At 49.3% G+C, this 22030-nt stretch overlaps 1 protein-coding gene across 5 annotated transcripts in view; it reads right to left on the reverse strand.

Annotated features, from left to right (window-relative positions):
- The window catches only part of PHC2 (polyhomeotic homolog 2), a 91971-nt gene that overhangs the window by 3132 nt on the left and 66809 nt on the right, over window positions 1-22030 (reverse strand). For 4 of the 5 annotated variants that reach the window (XM_053920068.2, XM_024554541.4, XM_045190800.3 and 1 more), the window contains 5 exons: window positions 6749-6951; window positions 4962-5091; window positions 3803-3917; window positions 2670-2811; window positions 1456-1732 (listed from right to left, as the gene is read on the reverse strand). In XM_053920068.2, coding sequence (XP_053776043.1) covers window positions 1456-1732; window positions 2670-2811; window positions 3803-3917; window positions 4962-5091; window positions 6749-6951 — 867 coding nt within the window. Of the gene's footprint in view, window positions 1-1455; window positions 1733-2669; window positions 2812-3802; window positions 3918-4961; window positions 5092-6748; window positions 6952-19013; window positions 19331-22030 lie in introns of those variants that run through there. The other variant, XM_053920069.1, reaches the window with a different exon arrangement.

Raw genomic sequence — 22030 nt, forward strand, 5'->3', positions numbered from 1 at the left:
CAGGTCTTCAAATTGATACCAAGGTATCAGGAATCACATGTACTTGAGGCACTGGACCCAAGGAGGCTCACCTGTGCCTGGACCCAAGTTGGAAGACGGGATCTGGATTTCACACGGCTGCTGCAGTGGGACGAGACTTGAGGGGAGCTGGTGGTGCTGAGTATGCCTGCACGAGGCAGGGCCTGAACACCAGGGCTAAAGGGCACCTACACACACAGCCTCCACACAGCTCCCAGTAATCCCTGCTTCCCTTTCATGTCCTCGTGAGTTCCCTCACAAAGTGCGTAGGGTTGTGGCCTGGGTGACCAGTGAGATACCGTGGAAGTGCCAGGACTGTATGTGACAGCTGAGCCAAGCTCCCAAAGGGCACAGTGGCTTCACCCTGCTCCCCTGAACCAACACCCGCGGCAAACACTGGCTGCCGTGGCGTGAGAAGGGGCAGGCATGGAAGCCCTGAAGAGGCCTGTGTGCAGAACTGGGGGGGCCTCTCTCCAACAGCCATGCCCTGGCTGAGAATCATGTGAGTGAGCCACCATGGAAGAGGGCCACATAGCCCCAGTCAAGCCTTTAGATGACCCTAGCCTTGGCCAACATGTTAATCGGAACCTCATATGGGACCCTGTGGCAGAACTGCCCTGCCATGCCACTCACGAATTCCTTATAGTTACCCACAGTAACTGTGGTAACAAATTTGGAGGTGCAGCAATAGATAACTAATGCACTGGGCCAAATGGCAGAGTCAGGATTTGAGCTGAGCTGCCGACTCAGAAGTCTGTGCTCATCACCACTACACCCCCTCCCGTCTCTGAGTAACAGGCTCGTGGCCGCCATCAGTACCTGGCCTGGCCAGTGGCTGGGCGAGAACGGCAGGAAAAACAGTAGAGCGCTTTGGAGTCCCACTAAAGCATCTGGGAATGACGTGAGGTCTGTCTGTCCAGGTCCTGGAGTCTGGCCCTCGAACCCCTGGCCCTCCACCACACGGGCATGTGGCATTCCCAGCTGCACTGTGTGCTCGCGTGGCTGCCCGCCTCACACGGCTCCCTGATGTGGCCACTTCACCTGTCAGGGGCCTCCTTGTCCACTGTCCCTCGGTTTAAATTTCCTCATTACTGATGTTCTCGACAGATTTCCTGCACTTCCACTTGACTGCCTCCTAACCCGCTGCAGGAGACACCGGGTGAACCACAGCATCATCTCTGCATTTCGCACACACCACTTACCGTGCCCGTAAGTATACTGAAGGATAGCCCCAAAATGTCATTTACAGTTTGTGTTCTGTGCTAGAATGTGAGCTCTTACAGGCAGAACCTCATCTTATTCATCTCCACACCCCTGTTCCTGAACCTGCATCATTAACTGAACTGCCCAATCTTTCCTGGTGCGGGGCAGTGGGGTCTCCCACTTCTTCTCACCGCTTGCCGTTCCAGGCAGGCATGGGGCTTCCTGGGGCCTTACCTGGCAGAGAGCGGATGAATTCATAGACATCTTCTACATTCCACTTGGTGGGCTCGCTTGGCAGGAAATGGTGTCCCATGCCCACCAGGTCCCGCATGTGCATGTCAGGGAGCTCCAGGTCCCGCTGGCCTTGTCGCCGGCGGGAGGTGGATGAGCTGGCTGAGATGGGTGACAGGGGCTCCTCGTAGCTCGAGTTATCCGAGCAGCGGCTGGAGTCTTCCTGGCTGTGCGTGAGCTGCAAGGCAGCAGTGACCGAAAGGGGTACGGTGCCTGTGGGCTGGGAGCGGAGAGGAGGTTTCCATCAGGATGGAGGAATAAGCGTCTCCAGCACAGAGATGGGCAAAGGCAGGTGTGTTTCCCCTTCTCCACGTACTCTAACTACTACCTGTCTTTGAACAACAAGCCTTTCCTCGGCCGTCCCCTCTGAGCCGAAGCAGAGCCAGCCCCTCCCAGTGCTGGGAGCACACACCACACTTCAGGGCCATCATCTGACTGCGTGCCTGTGCTCCCCCAGCTGTGGGGTTTTAAACCGGGGCTCTGTGGGCCTCGGGGGGCACTCAGTGAAACACCAGGAACAGCATGCGAAATTTCTCACATATGTACATTTTGGACATACCTCTCATCACATTCTTAAGGAAGTTTACGACCAAGTAATAACAAGAAGCAATATACACCTAAGGTTCTGGAGCAGCACACTAGGCTGTGAGCTGCTCTAGGGCACCTTAGAGCCTTGGTGCCTAACGGAGCTCCTGGCACAGGCCGGTGCTAAAAAATATTTAATGAATAAACACCCACGTTCCTGGTAGCGACCTTCAAGAACTCAGTGCTCTCAAGTGCAAGGAGGCAACACGGTTGCGGGGGTTCTGGGTAAAGCAGAGGCTGCCTTCTCCCCTAGCCCTCTGTGTAAAAGAGGAGGTAACTGGAATAGCCAGGCAGGGGAGGGCCTACTTCCATGGCCCCGGCAGTCACGAACAGAGGCGAACTGGAAGGGGAGGGTGACGGTGGGGCAAGGTCACTAAGGTACCTTGTAAGCACCCATGGGCTGAACGAAGGGACATGGGGAAAGCTTGACCTGACAGACTGAGAGACGGGAAATGACAGAGCACGCTGACATCAGCAGTGGACAAGGAATGTGGGTGTCTCGAGTCGTGGTAAGAAGGGGAGCTGGTGGGGCCTCGTGAGGATGGAGCTTCAGGCTCTGCCAGCCCTCTCACCTGCTTCTTGGTGTCCTTGGTAAGTGTTGGCAAACTGGCTTTGCTGGCCCGGCGGCGGTTGTGGGTCGTGGTCCCTGCCTTCTGCAGCTTGCTCCGGTCTGAGTGGAAAAGCCCCACTCGTTTGGTGCACCCCACATTGTATCTGTCAGAGTCAGGGGAACGGAAGAAGTCAGAGCTGTCGTACGGGCCTCGGGCAGAGGAAGAGCAGCCACGCCAGCTGTCTGGCAAAACCTGGGTCTGTGTATCCACTCTAACCCTGGTCCCTCAGCTGACACAATGACGTGGATCGTGGGCAGAACTCACTGCAGACACATCCTACTACAAATACTACCTGGGCTGAGAAACTACTGTGCACGGTGCTGCTGGAGAGCAGCTCGACAGAGCTTCACAGAGGTGCCCTCATTACCTTCAGCACCGCCTGAGGGGAGGGGGCGGAGGACAGCCTTACTCTGGTTGGCCCGCAGAGCACGGGGGCCTGGGGGCCTACAGGCCTACAGATTTCTTCCCTCCGGGGGGCTCAGGGCTTCAAGGTCAGACGAGTGTACATCCCCGGCTCCATGACTCCAGGCGCAATTCCTTATCCTCTGTGCCTCGGCTCCCGAATGCGCATGAGGAGGACTACAGGGATACTGCCCGAGTTACTGGGAAGGCTAGATGACGTAATGTATACTGACAGCCTTGCACACGGCCGGCTCTCTGTACACGGTGCTGGTTTTTACCATGACCATTAGCCTTGTAAGCTGGGCGAAGGCCTACGAAGGGAACTGTTGCCAGTGCAGTGCTCTGGGCAAAGCTCCTGGTGGAGGCTGTGCCCTACAGAGATGGGCAGGAAAAGAGGCTGGTGCCAGGGGGACCCGGGAGGGCCAGCCAAGCTAAAGCACCGCTTCCTTTCCTCGATTCTGTGCTGCTGTCTCTCTGATCTGCCCCTGGGAGTTCTTTGGTGAATTAGTGACATGATGCTGCTTCCAGGCAGGTCAAGGAAATAAGAGCTGGGTAAGCCACAGCCAGGGCCTCCTGGGCTGGACTATCACTGAAGGGAGGTGGGATGCAGGGACAGGACACAAAGGTGCAATTCCGAGGAAAGGGAGGGGGCTGGGCACAGCACTGAGGTGTGGGGAGCTGAGGCCACTCACCTTTTTGCACAAGCCATGGAACAGAAGCGCTTGGAACGCTTGAACTTGTAGGCAAAATCCACCCGGCCACAGAGCTCACACTTGAGTTTGAGGGGAGTACCCTCCTCTTTGGATTCTGAGAAATACAAAATATGGAGAATGAGCAGTTCCCACAGGCTTGTCCACAGCCCATTGCAGGGGCCTTCTCACATCCCTAGAGCTGTGACACACAGCAGCAGTCTAGCTCAGAAAACGCCAACCCTCCTTCATCCCTGTTTTTGGAACGACTGTTTCCTCCCTGGAAAGTACCCAAAGGTGTCTGATGATGCCTCTGGGACACTGACATTTTTTTCTTTCCCTTTAAAAAAATTTTTTTTAATCCTCACCTGAGGACTTTTTTTTTTTTTTTTAATTGCCTTTAGAGGGAGAGGCTGAGGGAGGGAGGGAAAGAAAGAAAGAAGGAGAGGGACACACACGCACACACACACACAGAAACATTGATTGGCTGCCTTCTTGTATGCACCCCAACCGGGATTCAAACCCGCCACCATTTGGTTCACAGGATGACGCTCCAACTGAGCCACACCAGACAGGGCGCGTCTTTTTCTTTGAAGTGCCATGAGCCCGAGGCACCCACAAATGAAGGTGTATTAGCACCCCTCCTCATCCTGGGAGAGAGAAGCAGGCTCAGAGGGGGTGCGCTGGATGCTGCCACAGCGGGTCTGGAATTCTCCTACTCCACCTTGGTCTACTTGGCTGCTGACCTGGACAACAGAACCCAGGAGTTCTGTAACCTACGCAGGCCCCTCCGTCCATTTAGTCAGTGGCTCGTGTGGCGAGTGCAGTCCTCGCCTGGCCACCACTGAGCCTCAGAGCACTCGCCAGTGACTCACACAGGAAAAGCTGCTCTTGGAACCCTGAGATTGACTGCAGGAGAGGCAGGGGACACACAGTTCCCAAGGGCAGGGACTTCTCCTGTCCCTGCTACCTAGGGCAAGGGGCTGGGAGGGCACTGGGGGAAATGTTTAGTAAGCCAACATGTTTACACACTCCCTGGCTCAGGGTTCCTCCATGGACACCAAGAAAGAAAGTGTGCAGGGCCCGCCTTTGTAGAGTCGCCTATGTCCTGTTCGGCAAGACCAGAAGGCCTTACTTAGCAGTCAGGGTCTGAGAGGCTTACCTTGCAGATAGGGCTCCTCCATCTCGGAGTCAGTGGTGGTGGTATGATCCTGCTGTGGAAGTTTCTCAGGCAAGAACCCCTGTGCATACTTCTTCTTGAGATTCCCCACCAGCAGGGACGAGCGTCCCACCTAGAGGACACGGTGACATGGAGGCCATGAGGGTTAGGGGGGAGATGCTTCCTTGCTATCCAGCCTCATCAAAATCACATATATAAAGCATGCCAGCCCGACATCATCGCCCAACTATGCCCTGCTCAAGGCCCATTTTGCCGTTGGCTCATGAAGCAAGATGCCAGTGGACACTGAAGTACCGGGATGTACCAGGACCAATGGATGGCTCAGGAGGTTGGGAAAATATCTGATCTTCCAAGTGTCTCAGGGGCAGAGATGAAGGCTGAGTGCAGGCTTCCCACACTGCCAGAGCGGGCTCCCGGACCCAGGGTTCACACAGTGACTGGGTGGGAGCACAGCTGAGGCTGCGTGTGTGAGTGTACAGGCGAGACAAAGCGACTCAGCAACCAATTTTTAGATTTCTTACTGTTCTCTAGCTTACCACAGGCCTACACAAGCCAGAGGGGCACGCAGCCATGGAAGAGAGCAGAAAAAAAATGGACTCTGGGCTATAGAGCAAATGCCATCTGTGGTTGCAAGGATCCCAGACTGACCAAGTTGTTCCTGCCCCTCGTTGCCTTTGCTCGGGCAGCTCGGTGGCCAGATCTCTGGAGCAATGCAGGGTGCTACCGCTTCTACATCTACCCTGAGAGATCAGTTGGTTTTTGGTGTTTCTCCAGGAGGCCAAGGGGAAGACCTAGCCTAATGAGGGAAGGGATGTGATACAGGCCTAGGGCGACTTACAGCTCAGGGACTCCAGGGGGATTGCTTTCCCACAGGCCTTGCACACCCTCCAGAGGGAAAGAGGACAAGAACCTGTGTGTCTTTTGGAATTTTAGAAGGGCAGGTCACCCAATGCAGTTAATCAAGCTTAAGAGTCTTCTGCTGACTATTCAAATTACTCATGGCTCTGAAGAATGAGCAAAAGGCAGATGGCACCCCATGAGGATCGTGTGTCTCCAACAGTCAGATCATTCTATCACAAGAGGGCCTCTGTGCACCTGGCTCCAGGCTCCTCCCACCCACAGAGCAGTACCACCTGTCCTCACCAGTCCACAGGAGCAGAGTCAGCTCTGGCTGCTCTGTTCTAATAAGCCATTTTCTTATTCTTTTATATTTCCCTTTTGGTCTTATGCTTTAGTTGGAGATACTTGACTGTGCCCTTTCTGAAGTGCCCCTCGATCTCATTCACTCCCCTTTCAAGGCTCGAACCCTATTATTCTCTTCATTTCAGGTATATCTTAAGAATTCTCTTATTCTCTCACTGGCCAAAATTTTGCCATTCAGAGGCTTTGGTATTCAAAACTGAACAGGGTCTCATTTCCCAAAATCCACCAGAGACCCGCAGGTGAACTCCCTTCTAGCCAAGGTGGGGGTCACATGTCACCAGGTGGGACACAGCTGAGGCTGTGTGTGGAAACTTCTAAACAAGGGGTCTTGCCAATTATTCCCAATCACCGACCCCTTGTGGACCTTAGGAAGATAATCCTAGAAAGAAAATGGCTCTGACATTCCTTTGGGGGAAAGTTAGCAGGGAAAGAACAACTTTTTCACATTTTTGGACATTTTACATGGAAATGTAAAATATTCTAATACACATCCAAAATATACTTTTAAAAAAAAACAAGAAAGAAAGAAAAGAAAGAAAAAAGAGGGGAAAAGAAGTAGTCCGTACCGGGAAAGGCTCCGCCCCCTCCTGGATCACAAACCCTTCGATAACATGCGTCAGGATTTGGGGTTTCACAATGGCCTGTGGTGGTTTATTCTCACCATTCTGGGGGGCAGTGCCGGCGATGCTGGAGGCAGGATTTCCGTTCCCTGAGGTCATGCCGGGGCTGCTGAGGTCGGTCAGTGCATGAACAATGCCCTGCCCTGTCTCTGTACAAGGAGAGTAGGGAAACACAAGCAGCGGAGGTCAGAACCAGGCCCAGGCCAGGAGAGCCGGGGCTCAGCGTGCACCTGGCGTTTTCCGTGGAGCCAAATGACAATGCAAACCTAGCAGTCCCTGCCCTCAGCTACCTAAGTAACAGGGATGCAGTGTCAAGGGGCACACCGCCAGGTGTGACTCGAATTAGCTGTACAGTGCAACTGATCTAATCTGCTAGCCCTGTTTTTTAAATTTCCCAACTGTGGTAAGAACTTGGTCAATATTGATATGGACAAGTAAAGTAACATTCAGTTCAAGGGAGAAAATGTATTCAAGCTGATATCTGAAACCAAGATGAAAGGCTGAACTAGGGAGAGGGCTAGGGGTGATAATGGAGTTTGGGGGAGAGAGGTTAAGTGAAACTTCTATGAGATTCCTTGGAAAAGGATTAGATTTAAAGTGTCCTGTGAAATGTCAAAGTACTGACTCTCAGAAATCAATGTGAAAGGAATTGGGGTTGCTGAGCCCCAAGTCAACACAGCACTGTAGATCTGACTGTTCAGAGAATGCTTATTTGGGGCCACTGCATTAAGAGACACATGCATTCCGTTTCTCCACCAAGGAGGCTGCTAGGCAGAGCTGCGGCTTTCTTTGCTGTTTCCGCTGGTCCTGTGCTCACCTCAGTCAAGCCTCTTGCCCTGTTCTCAGCTCCATATTCAATCTGGTGCTCAACCAACCAGACTCCTTCCCTCTCCCCTCCGTGGACCACCTTCCCTAAGTTCTCCTCCTCCCCAGACCACTAGACTTTCTCTGAAAGCCCTAACAGTACTCCAAAAGTGTGATGAGGTGTCTATGCCGAACCACACCCCATGGGCCTCCTCTTCTCCGCTTCCGCCAGCACATCTTAGGAGCCATCCCTCAGGAGTGGTTTCAGAGGTGCAAGGCCTTGTCACCTCACTTCTGACACCCTTCCCCCCACCCTTCTCAGGGCCATTCTCTACCACCACTGCTGCCCGGGGAGCTGAGGTCACTTTAACCTGGAACTTCCTCAAAAAAAGGGCGGGGGCAGAGAAAAAGCAATTTCTTTATTGCAACAGCCTATTAATATTGGGTATAACCCAGTGTGTGTTTGTGTGTTACTTTAAAAATGATTTCAGTGCATTTGTTAGCTAAATAATTTTTGCACAAAACTTTATATGAAGATGCTCTTATTTATAATGTTACGGATCCAAAATCCCACCATAGCAAATCATAGTGTCTAATTATGCAGTATGGAGAAATAATAATAAACTCATTTTAGGAAAGGTTTGTAACTGGCTCATTTTCTTACCCAGCAGTGCTAATGTTCAGTAAGTCAGGGAAAAGCTTTTGCACCGAACAGGAACGGGGGCTAGGCACACGCCTTCCGCGCGCGGGCCTCCACGCCCCAACTACAGTCAGCTTCACAGTGACCGGGAGTCGTCCGACACACCCGACTGATGAGATTTAAAAAATTACTCTCGGTGCTGACCATCACACCAGCAAGTCAGAAAACCCCCTTAAATATTTATACCTTTGGCTTTTTCGTAAAGATAGAAAATATTCCTCTTAATCTTTCTAAATTGTAAGGGTGTTTGGGAACTGAAAAAAACCCTTTCCTTAATAAACCACGAGTAACTAGGTGGATTGGGTTAATTACATAATCAAGTTACCTTTCTCTGCCTTTAAGTTTTAAATATTTAAGTCTGCATTGACATAATTACATTTTCTCTGCTTTGAAAATGGTTTAAAAATTCAAATCAAATATATAGTTTATTTAAAGTAATGACTAAACGTTAAATAGAAAGCTTACGATGCAAGTTATAATTTTATTTTTAGATGATGGCTGTTTCTTTCTAATTAGAGCACAGCAGAATATTCCCTGGTTACTCTAATGAACTACAGGTCACAGTTTAGAAAGTCCGGTCCGCCCTTACCAGTGCTGCTCTGTAACACCCCACCCAGTGGTTTCGCATTTGTTTACCTCTTGTGACAAAGGAACTCACTACCCTCTGAAGTAGTTTGTTCCCACCTTGGGCAGGTCAGTGAAAAAGTTCTCCCTTATAACGAGCTCAAAATCTTATCTTCCGTTAATTTCTGCCCACTTACCCTGGCTCTGTTGCTTAACACCACACAGAACAGGGCTAGTCATATTTGTGCAACGGGCAAAACCACAAGCTTGCATCTATCTTAGAGCCTGGTCTCTCACTACAGTGGATCAGTGGCAGATCCTCATTGTTCTCTGAGCCTCAGTTTCACCAGCTGCAAAATAAAGACACTACTACTACTTACCTTACTTACAGCGATGCTGTGGGGACCGAATGAGATAGTGAATGGCGGCGCGGAGCTAGCACACTAGGAAATGCTCAGGGAGTCACAAAGACTGTCACTCATGTCCCCAGAATCTCTCTCCCCACCAGGCCAAACTCCCTCTGCTCTTTCAACTGTTTCTTACATGAAAAGGATTCAAGTTATCATCATCCGAGGTCTTCTTTGCCTGTATCTTTTAAAGTCTACCCAGTCAGTGCTAACAGAATAACCAAGTGTATTTGTCTAAGAGATCAGGCTGGTAAGATTTTTGTTTTTCTGAGAGCACAGCTGCAGGGGAGTGAGTGGCTTCCTTGTAGTTTATAATTCCTTTATGGAATTAATCCACTCTTCCCTGAATCCTGGGATCACTCCCACCTCCTACTCTTCCCACTGATGCTCATCCCTGAACAGCCTCTGATTCCTTGTCTCCTTTCACAGGGTCTCTCAGTCCCTGCTGGACTCCTCTCCCGCCCCCTTCATCCCTTCCCTCCGGTCTCTCAGATGTGTGCCTATTAATGTACACTGGCAGGCAGGATAACGCCTTTGAGGTCAGGTTCTTCCCACGTGCCAAACACAGCAGTGAACAGGTATGTTCACCAGCTCAGGCCAGAGTCAGCAAACGGATACACGCTTTCACCCTAACATTAGAAACTGTCACTCCATTATGACTGGAGCAGGTTACAGGGGAGACCGGATCCAAGGGACCAAAGAACATGTTTTATGACTGTACAAAGGTTTTCAGATAGTGTTTCATATTCATCTTGTAGCAAATGCCCTGTCATCTGCTTTAGTAACAAAAGGCGTTTGGGCTATTTCTGGAATGACCAAACACAATCTCACCCCCGCCAGGCTCAGCACACTGCGATTAATTTAATCTCTTTCCCTACACTCCCAGACTGCTTTGAGGCCAGGTTGGGGGAAAGCACTTAATAGGGAAACTTGCAGAAACCTGCCCTGCTGGCCCAGGGGCCAGATAAAAGAGACAAAGCAGTACTTTCTTTTGGGATTCTTCATTTCTCAATTCTTTTGACCAGTCCTAGGCTATAAGGGATGCCTGGGATTCCCAGAAGTCTCAAATGCCTTTATACAGAGTTAGGCACTTGAAATCTGAAAGGTGAAGGCCAGGGCACCATGAGTTTGAGAGCGGAGGAGGGCAGTAAAGCCAGGCTTCAGTGGTGGTAGTGCTGGGGGAAGGCAGAATCTAGCCTTATAATTGAAGCTGACCACAAAGGGCCAAGTATTCAGACCAGAAGGAAGAGAACAGTATGTTCTGGGGGCATCATTACATAGTATATGTCTCATTCTCTAGGTTGCTTTTCAATTCTGGTCTCACTCAGAGGCTCTGGCAGAAACTGCCCTTGTGGGGTAGGAGAAAACAGGGCGCATGGCCCTGTTGTGAAACGTGCTTTGGAGTGGGGCCCCGTCACTAGCAGAGCAGGTTTCTTCAGGCAGGGGCTATGTCTTTGCCACGTCTACAATTCAGAGGCTGACCCAGCGTCCAGTACATGACAGATTCGTAATGTTAAGCTGGAACATGTGGAACCCACGGTCTCAGTCTGTACTGCTGTGGTAAAGCGTTCAGGTCTCCCTGGTCTCAAAACAAGCAGCTTGCCAGCGGCTGAGATTTGACTGCTTTCTGAGGCTGTAATGACTGCTGCTGCCTGTCTGTAAGAGTGGCATTTCTGAGTACACTGCTATAAGGAAGCATAAGAGAGATTCCCTGGCCCATTTCTTCCTGTTAAGGCAGGGAAACATTTACGCCAGCTCCAGGCACTTGGAAAGGATGACCTCTAGGGGCTGAGGCCGGGAGATGCCTACAAAAATGGCCAGGCCCTCAGGACCCACAGGCAGGTGTCCAGAGAGGCTGGCTGAGCTCTCCTGTCCTCAGGAGACAGAGTTCATGCCAGCCGCAGCTATGCAAAGCCTGGACCACTTCAGAACCAGTTCTGAAGTTTTTCACATGCACAGTAAGACAAAAATCACCAGTTACTCTGGAATACGTTTAGTACTAGTACTAGTACTAAATGAATGGCCAGATGGCCTGGCTGTTCATTCTATTCGCCTTGAAGACCTGACTTCAGAGGAAATGGGGGCCAAGCAGAACTCCTTCCACGCCCTCAGAATGGCCGACGCATCTTCCTACTTTCTTTAGACCTGAGGAGAGGGAGCATTTTAACCTACGAGACTTCTAACTACCCTTGCTCAGCTGCATCAGGAGTAAGCCAGAGCTAATGGGCTTAAGAGAATTTAAGGAAGCAGAGTAGGCGTTAACATGGGCCATGCATGTGCCTGCAGCAAATTCTGCTGGGTAGGTGGGAAAGTGAGGCTGCCTATACCACACAGAGGTTCCCTCCAGGCCCCTCCCTGGCTCTGAAGCCCTGCTCTGGGTGCCTCAGCTTAGCAGGCCAGACACACGCCCAGGGTGGGGGATAGTGGGACCCCTAAAGGACCACTTGCTCGAGGGAGAGCCTGAGCAAAGTGACCCCCAGGGAAACCACACCAGGAGGTGGAGAGCAGCTGATGCAGACTGTACCGGGCTGGGCAGTGGGCAGAACCGCAGCGCGGAAGCTCAGGGCAGACGGCACAGTCCTTGTAGAGTGGTCTGTGGGCCGCCCTTCAGGAGCTTAGTTATATCTGGGCCCCTAAAGAAATCAACCCCACTCTGAAAGTGAGGGAGCCAAGCTATTTCTTAAGCACCAATTTGTTGGCATTTTCCTGCACCCCCATCCCCTAGGGGGAGGGCAGGCAAATGAAGTGGTGGGGCCAGAACTAGTGAAAGGTGGGGAGCAGGAGGAGGGGGAAGAGGGACACTTCAGGGAGGGAGGGAGAAGTGGGGGCTCTATCCTGGGATCCTGACAGAGTCTATCAATTAAAGAGATGAATTTGGTTAACAAGCTTCTTTAAAATGCAAATTACACCTGCGGTCACTCACACCTTACTGTGAATCACTCAGATAAGCTGACAGCTTTCTTCTCAGTTTAGAGACAAGGCTCAGTGGGAGGGGTGGGGTGGAGAGTAATCATTTCGGACCCTGGGTGCTAGATCACCAGTGATGAGAGTTAGAAGGGCCTCAGTATAGCATCTTAATTTTCCAGATGAGGAAAAGTGTGCGCAGATCACTGTGCATTTTAGAAACAAGGCAAGAGTGGATGCAATTTATTCGGAAGGCAGTTACCTTCTGAAACACAGAAAAGGAGCTCTTAGAGGTGGGAAAACAGCAGGCCCCTTCCCACCCTCCGGGGTCCCCTGAGTGCCAGAAGGCAGGAGGAAACAAGGCCAAATACTTGTGACTTTTTCAACTCTGCTGTCAGCCAAGGAAGCCGTCCTTGCCTTGAGGACACACAGCACACAGATGCCATCACCGTCCTGCTCCTCCGGGCACCTTCTTCGGCTCTGCAAACAGCAGCAGCCTGGTCCGAGTACCTCTTGGAGAGGGGAGGTACCGGCTGGGATAGGAGGCGCCCTCTGGGGCACTTCACTGAGTGAAGGGCTGAGCTTTTCAGGCACGGAGCTGGCCAGCATTATGAAAGGGAGGTGGCCCCAGACCTGCCCTCAGAGTCATTGCAAAATGGCCTTGTTGAGTCTGGCTTAAGAGGATTGGAGAGCAGACCTGCTTCTCCGTTCTTAAGCATCTGGCTGAGCAACTCTGGTTAAGGCATGTGTTTGGGAGGGCTCCTCCTCCGCACTAGCAGCCATTACCATACAGCTGACTTTCAAGCCGTCTCTCAGGACCGGGCAAAGGGAGCAGCCCTCTGACTCACCCACAATCCCCAGCTAAAGTGTACATAAGCCAAATTGTAAACAGCTGAATGTTTTCCAAGCTGCCACCCCCGGCTATGAAGGAAGGAATCAATGGAGCGAACAGCTACCCTCCCCCAGGCAGTTCAGGACTGCGGGAGCGGTGGGGGATTTCCAAACAGCTGCGGGAGCCCAGGCAGGCACTGCAACTCCACAGCCAGATCCGGCTCAGCAGCAGCATCTGCAGGGCCCCAGGGTGACCAACAGGACAGGTCACCAGGAATAACGGCTAACTCTGACCGCAGGCAGTCAGGGAGAGTTTTCAGAGTTCTACTCAAGTGGGGACGGTCCTGTGGGGAGGCGGTGGGCCCCACATACTCTCTTGTTCCAGTGCTCTAGCAGACGCTGATTTCTCGGGAAAACGTCCGCAACCAACGGAGAGGCATCCCCATGGCAGGAGATGAAAGACAGAGTGGCCGAGTGGAAAGAGCACCGGCTCTGGGTCAGACTTGATCATTTTCTGGTTCCATCTGGGGTCACCCGTGCAGATGAGGATCACACTGCCTGTCTTGCAAGATTGTGTAGTAAAGAAAACCCCCGGCAGTGATTGCAGAAGAAGCGGTGCCACATGGCAGTTAAGACTTTGGGATCAGAAAGACTCTAGGCTCCTATCCTAGTTTGTAATCCTGGGTGAGGTACTCTAGGCCTCAGTTTCCCCATCTGTAAAATGGGGTACTAATCTCGGGCTCAGAAGGCTTCGATGAGGATTAAGATAATGCGGGCACAACACAGTGCAACTGGCCTGACTTGGCCATAGGAGGGTTAATTACCATCACCGAGATCTGAGAGATTGGGAAATCAGCCTCTTATAGCTGAAGATAAAATCACGGAAGATGGATTTATAACAGTTTACCGAAAGAAACCTAGAAATGTTTAGTAAATGCCCTACTTGCTTTCAGAGTGATAACATGGAAAGGCATGATACCTTATTTATTTCATTACCACTTTGGGGATCACTAGAATTCTTAGACAAATGGTGGCGGAGTGGGGGGCGGAGGGAGACACTAAGTCTCACTTGTCTTGTCTATGTAGTGGGCTGGATAATACTTACCTTGTAAATCAATCCTGATAACGTCTGCTCTCCGAAAACACTGCCCCCCCACAACGACTGTATAAACTTTCCGTGACCCTACTTTGCTACTAATCAACTGATAGAAAGATTAATCCTGATTACTGGAGTCCTAGAAATGTGGACTTAATTCATCTTAGAAACACTTGATTCACATTAATTTTGTATTAATCTTAAGTGTCATTTGCTTTGTTTTAAAATGTCTTAATATAACTGGTGTGGATGTAGACCACATATGGGTGATTTCACACATGCTAAAGATATCACTAATTAGGGATAATTATACAGTATCTGAGACATAATGGCCATGCAACTAAAGCTTTAAAAATAGCTCAAAGCAGTCATGGGCTCTCATCTTCCTGCCAACAGCCTCAATATTCAGTAGCTGGCCTGGTCACCTAATGCACTGGGGAAGAGCTGGCTACGATGCAGCATCTGAAACACATCGTTTCTTGAGAGAAGATATAGTAACTTTCACTGCAAAGAAGCAAATCATTCAAGAAACAGGCACTCGCTTTAAAGAAAATCATTACAGCAAACTGGGACTCTTTTCAACATCTGGACCCGTCTGGGAAATCTGGCTGCGCTTGTTTAACGGGGGTCGTGTCTTCAGGAGACATAGGGAGAGTGTTCTCTTGCTTTGGACTTGTCTGAACTAAAAAAAATCGTCTGGATTTCAAAGGATAAGAAAGCACATTCTTTTTCACTAACTATAAATAATTTGGAAGGGGAAGAGAAAATATTAAGTTTACTATGCTGGCCTAGATGGTCTTACGATGAATCACAGAGCAACAATTTATTATATTGTATGATGTAAAGTAATGCTATGTTTCTTAACTGCACCTTTTATCTTTAAAAGCAACAATGCTGAGGGCAGGTCTGGGGCCACCTCCCTTTCATAATTTTTAATTGCATAACTACCGATTAACTATATTGATGAGGGGAAAGTGTCCAGGATCTGTAAGACTGCTGTCTTGGATAAACGAATGATTGATTATTTTCCTAACAATTCCCAAAATGTCAGAAGGTTGAATTAAAGATTTGCTTCTGAGTATTTTTACATATCAAATCAGTGATCTAATATAGCTCGTAATTCAAATTGAAATTTTTTAAATAAGTCAGTGCTTAAAATGAAACCTGCGCCTATTTTTTTTAAAAAAAGATTTTACTTATTTTTAGAGAGAGGGGAAGGAAGAAAGAGAGGGAGAGAAATGGTTGCCTCTCACACGCACCTGGGGACCTGGCCCGAAACCCAGGCATGTGCCCTGACTGGGAATCAAACCAGCGACCTTTCGGTTCACAGGCCGGCACTCAATCCACGGAGCCACACCAGCCAGGGCCTGCACCTATTTAAGTTGTGAATAACTAGTTATCTTAAACAGGCACACTTTTAAATTTAACAGAAAACACAGTCTTTTCAACTGGTGACTCACACTGTAGTTTAAACCATTCCATAAAAATACTTAAAGCATAAATTTGCACATGTTCAGACCTCTCCCTTGAGGGGCAGTCCGGCTTTGACATCACCACGAAACACGTTGCTAAATCACTGCGGAGAAAGTCATTCCTGTTACTGGCACAAAGGACTCATCAGAGTTGATTGCATAAGGTAGCCAGTCCTCACCCTGCTTTTCCATGGGGGTGGAAAACACAAAAGCATCTCTCTACAACCACTTTTGTAAGATTCCTCCTGACCACAGAGAATCATCATCTTCCTCTTCCAGTTGCAAAAGGGCCTAAAAAGAATAAAAGCGAACTATCGTTTATGAAGACCCACTTCCCTTCTCTCATTTTAGATGTATATTTCCAGAAGAGAATCTTTTTGTGGGCGAGACCAGATCTGTCTGGAGATTAAGTGGTGTTGAACAGCTGGGAGAACTTTAATATAAACTTGGACTGACTAAAAAGGGCGGGGAAGAAACCCTTTCGTAAACACCACATTAACATGGAGCAGTACTACCAGGACTGGAACCGCCATCCTGTTCTCTAGTTTTTTTAATTTTAATTTTATTTTGACTTACTGCTCCATGCTATCTGTAAGTAAAGGGCTTTCATAGGAAGTGGTTACCGAATGCCTAGCATGAGGTCCACAGACCAAAGAAGGGCAAAGACTAGGAAGAGTCTAAGGCAGTCAAGTTATCCTCTTTATACATTCACAAAAGGCAAAAAAAAAAGACATTTACGAACTCACACGTAGAGGTTCTTGATTCTGAGAGAGAAACTGTTTTTGTGTTTGTTTTTTCTTAAATAAGAAAACCTAGGGAAGGGACAAGCCATGTGACAGCACACAAGACCAGAGGGAAGAGTTTAATTTTGTAAGATGACTTATCTATTTATTCCTTTTAGTCTATTCTCTCTCCCTCTGAAAAATCAGAACCAAGGGATCCAAAGTATCCGAGACAGGAAATGAGTAAGGCAGGAAAAAGGATGTGGTCTGAAAAAGTGGATTCTGGGGCTGAGCCAGAGCTAGGAACAGGCACAGGGTCACAGATGGGGGAAGGGGTCTTGGTGGCAGGAGAAGTCCCGGGGTCAATTGGCTCAGCCTAGAAAGCTAGTGGCAGAGGACGTATGTTTGGAGAAGCATTAAAAACACCTTCCTACAAGTTTACCTGCCACTGAAATGCAGAGAAAACATGGCTGAAGAGACCTACAGCCAAGAGAATTATTATGGGGACAGAAGGAAGAAGAGCTGGACTTTCCTTTCCTCTTTACTTTAAGGAAAGTGGAAATAATATATTATGTATTTATTGAGTGCGCTTGACAAGGTAAGATAGAAATTAAGCCTGGACCTGGAAGAGAAGTGGAAAGGGCTGGGAGGTGATTACATGATGAAACACCAATATTTATTACAACAGCTTAAAAAAAAGAAAAAGAAAGAAGGTGGTGAGAACAGGAGACTGCTCATGAAAATGCAGTTGGACAACTGAGCAACCAATTCAAGAAGAAAAGTAGACTAAGAAACTGCCTACTTTCTCAAGATTACGGCTGGAGAAAAGGGGCATCTGTTTTTCCCAGTGTGTATGGAAACAGATCTTGGGTGGGCTGAGAGGCAGAGCTCACATGACGGAGAGTGCCTGGAAAGGGCAGGTGCCAGAAGAGCACCACTACCCATCTGCTGGACCCTCTGTGAAACAAGCCAGCCCTTGTGAATGCGCCAAACCAGCAGCTCTGGTTCCCGCCTTGCAGGGGCTGGAACTTAGGGACAGAAACAGTGGAAAACACAGTTTATCAGCTGATTCAAAAGTGGGGATATTTCCAAATATAGATCCAGCTGTTTGGGGGCTGTGTGGGGAAATCACTTTTATATCTTCCACAGTGCCCAGGACAGTGCTTTCTTTCTGTGAAGCAGAAGCCTAGTAGTGGTGGATTAAATCTAACTGAATGAAACCAAAACTACTTAGCTGTGCAGGTATCTTAAGACTCGACAGAATCTCTTGCTTATCACCAGTAAAGTAAGTCACTTTCTATTCTAGTCAAACTGATAGAAACCCTACATCCCTTGTGACCTAAACCGAAGCCTTATTCAATGGCCACTGCCACAGGTCTGCTGCCCTGTACTGGTACAAAAGATGGGGCAGGCAGGAGGCAGAAATAAGGGAGTAACAAGGAATTTTCTTGCCTCATTACTCTTAATTCAGGCTCACCTAGAAATCCTGGCACTTCCAACCTTTGGTTGACTCCGAAGGGGAAGAAAAATCCCAGGTGAATGATAATTGGATTACCTAGTTATGCCCCAGAGCCAAATGGCTGAAAAGGCACCGGACAGCAGGGTAGATACAGTTAAAGAGACAATTTTCTAAACCAAAAATTGAGACATATAGGCTGATAGACAATAGGTGGAATATTTTAAATTGCGGCTGTCCTAGAAAAATCGAGGACATATGGTGGATTTAGGTCGGTAGCTTCTGTCACTACAAGGGACCCTCTGGGCCCAATATGCTAATAGGAGAGGATTAAAAATCTAGGGTGGGAGATATTGAAGGGGAAAAGTTGTCTGATTTGTAAAGCAAGAAAAGGAATAAAAGAGTGTGTAGACAGCACAGAGAGAAGGTAAACGTTCTAAGTATGGAGTAGGAAGGAAAGGAAAGTTGATCAGAACTGCAAGTATATTAGTTATGCTGGTGAAATCTGTTCAGGCATCAAAAGCAGGGGTGGGGGAGGGATGGTGAGGGTATCACTGGCACAGACTGTTCTGAGTTCAGACTGTAGCTTCACCATTAGTTTGCAACCTGACCTTGGGAAAATATTCCCTCTCTGTGCACTTCAATTTAAATAGAAAAATCTCACAAATTCCGATTTTCATATAAAGGATCAACACATATTACTATACCTTCATTTGGCATGGGAAGGAGAGAAAACGCTCTTCTAAAAATGGAAGAGAGGACAGACACAGAACAGCTTGTCCCTTTCCATCCAATTAAAAACCTCGGGAGGCTCAACTAGATTAAAAACAAAACTCTCCAGCGAAGCCTCGGCCCCTGCAAGATAGAAGTCCCCTATCGATGGAGTACAGCTGGTGCCAGCAGCCTTGCCCCTTAAACGGACCATTCATCCCCGGAAAAATCGCCGTCCCGCGAGGGCGGGGGTGGGGGTGTGCGGGGACTCGTAAGGATGGGGACACACGGAAGCGTTTGGCACGCCAAGGTTGACACTGAAGCTTCCGGGGGAGTGCAGGATAGGCAGGGTCCCGGACGAGGTAGGGAGTCGCAGGACACCACCCAGGCACGGAGAGGGTGAGAGTCGCCGGCTGGCACGGCCTGGCAACCCAGTAGGCCTGGGCCCGGAGTGGCACCGGAGGGCGGTGCCTGGTTTCCAGCGCGACAAGCACGGGCCGAGGACCCTTTCTGGCAAGAACCCATCCCCCGCACGGGCACTGACCTGTCCAGGGCCCGGCTGGGCCTGGCCGGGCGGGGCCTACGCAGCCCCTCGGCCGGGCGCCGCCTGGCGCGGGGTCCCGGGCCCGGGCGGGCCGCCTCCTTTCCGCCGGGAGCCTCCGAGCCGGGGCCCGGGGCTGCCGCGGCGCATCCGACCGCACCGGCCTGGCCGGCGTCAACAAAGGGCGGCGGGGGCGCGAGGCCGGGACGGGGGCGCGAGCGGCGGCCGAATTGCGCGCGCGCGCGCGGCGGGCGCTCGACGACTGCAGCCGCCGCGGAGACAATGCGGCGCGTCCCGGCTGGGCTCCCGCGGCTGCCTCTGCCGGGGGCGGGTTGAGGCGCGGGGCGGGGCTTGGGTTGCTGGGGCGGGGACTCTGGGAGGCGGGGCGCCAGCGCGGAAGCCGGGCCGCGCGCTTCCTTTGTGCGGTCGCCAGCGCCCCGCCCCGCAGCCTCCGGAAGACACGGCGAGGCCTGCGGCGGGTGATGGACCCCGGATTTCGGCTTGAGGCTACTGTGATGCCACAGGGACCTCCGCCCTAGCCGGATCAAAATTCCCCACTAGCGTAGGGGACTGGGACTCCCGCCTCGGCCAATGCGGAGGCAATAATAACAACTACCAGTAATTGCGTGTTTAATATATGTCAAGCAGTACACGCACGCACTCTCAGTGCTCACAATAACCCTGCAAGTGGTCATTATCCTCCCCACTGGGAACTGAGGATCAGAGAGGTTAAGTAATGATCAAAGTGACCCAGCTACACCTCCATAAACGGGGATAATGCGTACTCTTAGGCTTACTGTGAGGGTTAACTGAGGACATTTGAACAAATTGCCAGCAGTGCATGGCACACAGTTGGAGCCCAATACATGTTACCTGTTTTCCTAAACCACATTGGTTTAAACTGCACTGTCATGATGAAGTACATTCACTCAGTAGATATGCTAGGAGCTGTGGGGGATACAAAAGACATACTTGACTCACAAATATTACTCCCAGCTTTGTGCTGAGTAGTTAACACCAGTCTCTCCATAATTGATTTTTCTCTATTCCCAACATTTTCCCATTCTTGCCTTTTTTTAGTATTCATATTCTCCTTTTCCCTTCAGGTCTCCCTCATCCATTTTTCTTTGTTTCAACGTTTTACATTTATTTATTTTATGTCCCTTGATTATTCCTTTTCTCTTTTCCCCATTCCCTTTCTTTCCCCTCTAGTATTTTTCAAAATTTCAAAGCCTTCCTTTATTAATATTCACATTTCCTCCCCCTTTCTCTCTATTCTCCAAACATGCCCACACTTTCCTGACTCCCTACCTTTACTTCCTCTGCTCCCTCCTGGGATGCCCTTTCCCCAACTCTGCATGCCCAGGTCCTGCCTATCCTTCCAGGTCTAGACTCAAGAACAGTGGTGGACAAACTTCTGCAAGGGGCCAGATAGTACATATTCTAGACTTTGAAGATCATACTGTCTCTGCTGCAACTACCCAGCTCTGTTGTTGTAGCAGGAAAGCAAAACACAGACAACATGTCTGTGAATACATGTGGTTGTATTCCAATAAAAGTTTATTTATGGACACCGAAATTTGGATTTCATATAATTTGAATGTATCATGAAGTACCATTCTTCTTTTTATTTTTAAACATCTTAAAATGTAAAAAAAAAACATCGATAACTTGTAGGCTGTACAAAAACTGGTGATGTGATGGATTTGGCCCTTGGGGTGCCGTTTGCCAACCCCTGCTCTAGCACAGTGCCACTTCCTCTCTGCAATCTAACTTGGTATTCTGCACCTGGCAGTAACTTTTTCTTCTTATAGCACTTACTATAATCTTCCTATGGCATTTATCACATTTTACTTTTTATTGTATATGTTTTTTCCTGTGCATTTCTCACCTTTCCCAGCAGACCTCAAGCTCCTTGGAGGCAGGGTACAGACGTGTTTCTCTATGCATTACGCCCCATCCCACAGGGCCTTGCATAGAGCAGGCACTCAGACACGTACAGAATGGATATACAGTCAAGTGTCGGGTAGTTGACCATTGTTTCCACTGTGCAAAGCTTACTTCTCTCATTAGACAGTACCTCTGGAGCAGAAGGCTTATTATATGTATATTGTCTTGATTAGATTACAGAAGGAGATTGTTGAGGGCTTTATAGACAAGACGGAGGCAAATGTCAGTTCATTTAGGGGTTGTTGGATAACAAATACGTGAATAAAGAGTGCTGATTATCACCAACCTTCAGACAGTGCATCGTCTTCAGTTAGGTCCTATGCAGTATTTCTATCAGCAAATCAGTGAAAGACAAAGCAAACATGCTACATAATTTACACAGGAGTTAGTATAATAATAACAAAATTCAGGTATGAAACTTTCCTGCCCCACCACATATTCTCTCTGTGCCTCATTTTTTTAATCTTGAAAATGGGGATGATAAAAGTTCCTGCCTCAGAGGATTAATGTCAGGATTAAATGAGGAAATACATGTAAAGCCCAGCAGAGAAGGCCCAGTAAATATTAGCTATTAACTATTACCATTTTCTTGCTAGGCTGGAACTATGGGCTAAGTTCATAAGGTAACAATTAGCACACGGAATTAACCATATTTTGGCTCAAAATATAAGTGGTACAAGTTTGAGACTGGGGAGACCTGGAATGATAGTGGTCCATGTAAAGAGAAACCTCAAAAACAAAACCGGAAAAAACAAAACAAAACAGACCCAAACCTCTGGAATTCAGATGACACAGCACTCTGTGCCCCAACAGTGTCACCCCCTAGGTCAGAGCAGCTAACGCAGGGCCACACGTGCAACTTCCTGATGAAGGGAAGTGAGGGGGTTACGTTTAGAGCCAGTCGTGGTGCTGTCCTTTCATGGCTGTGTGACCTAGGGCCTCTTCAAGCTTTTTGTTTCCTCCTCTGAATAATGGGGACAATAATATTTCCTTCTCGGGGTTATGAACGTGGGAAATGAAAACTTAGAACGGTACTTGGCATGGAGGAGGTACCTCCCTACTATCCTGTG

The sequence above is a fragment of the Desmodus rotundus genome, chromosome 3 (genome assembly GCF_022682495.2).
Source record: "Desmodus rotundus isolate HL8 chromosome 3, HLdesRot8A.1, whole genome shotgun sequence".
Lineage (NCBI taxonomy): Eukaryota > Metazoa > Chordata > Mammalia > Chiroptera > Phyllostomidae > Desmodus > Desmodus rotundus.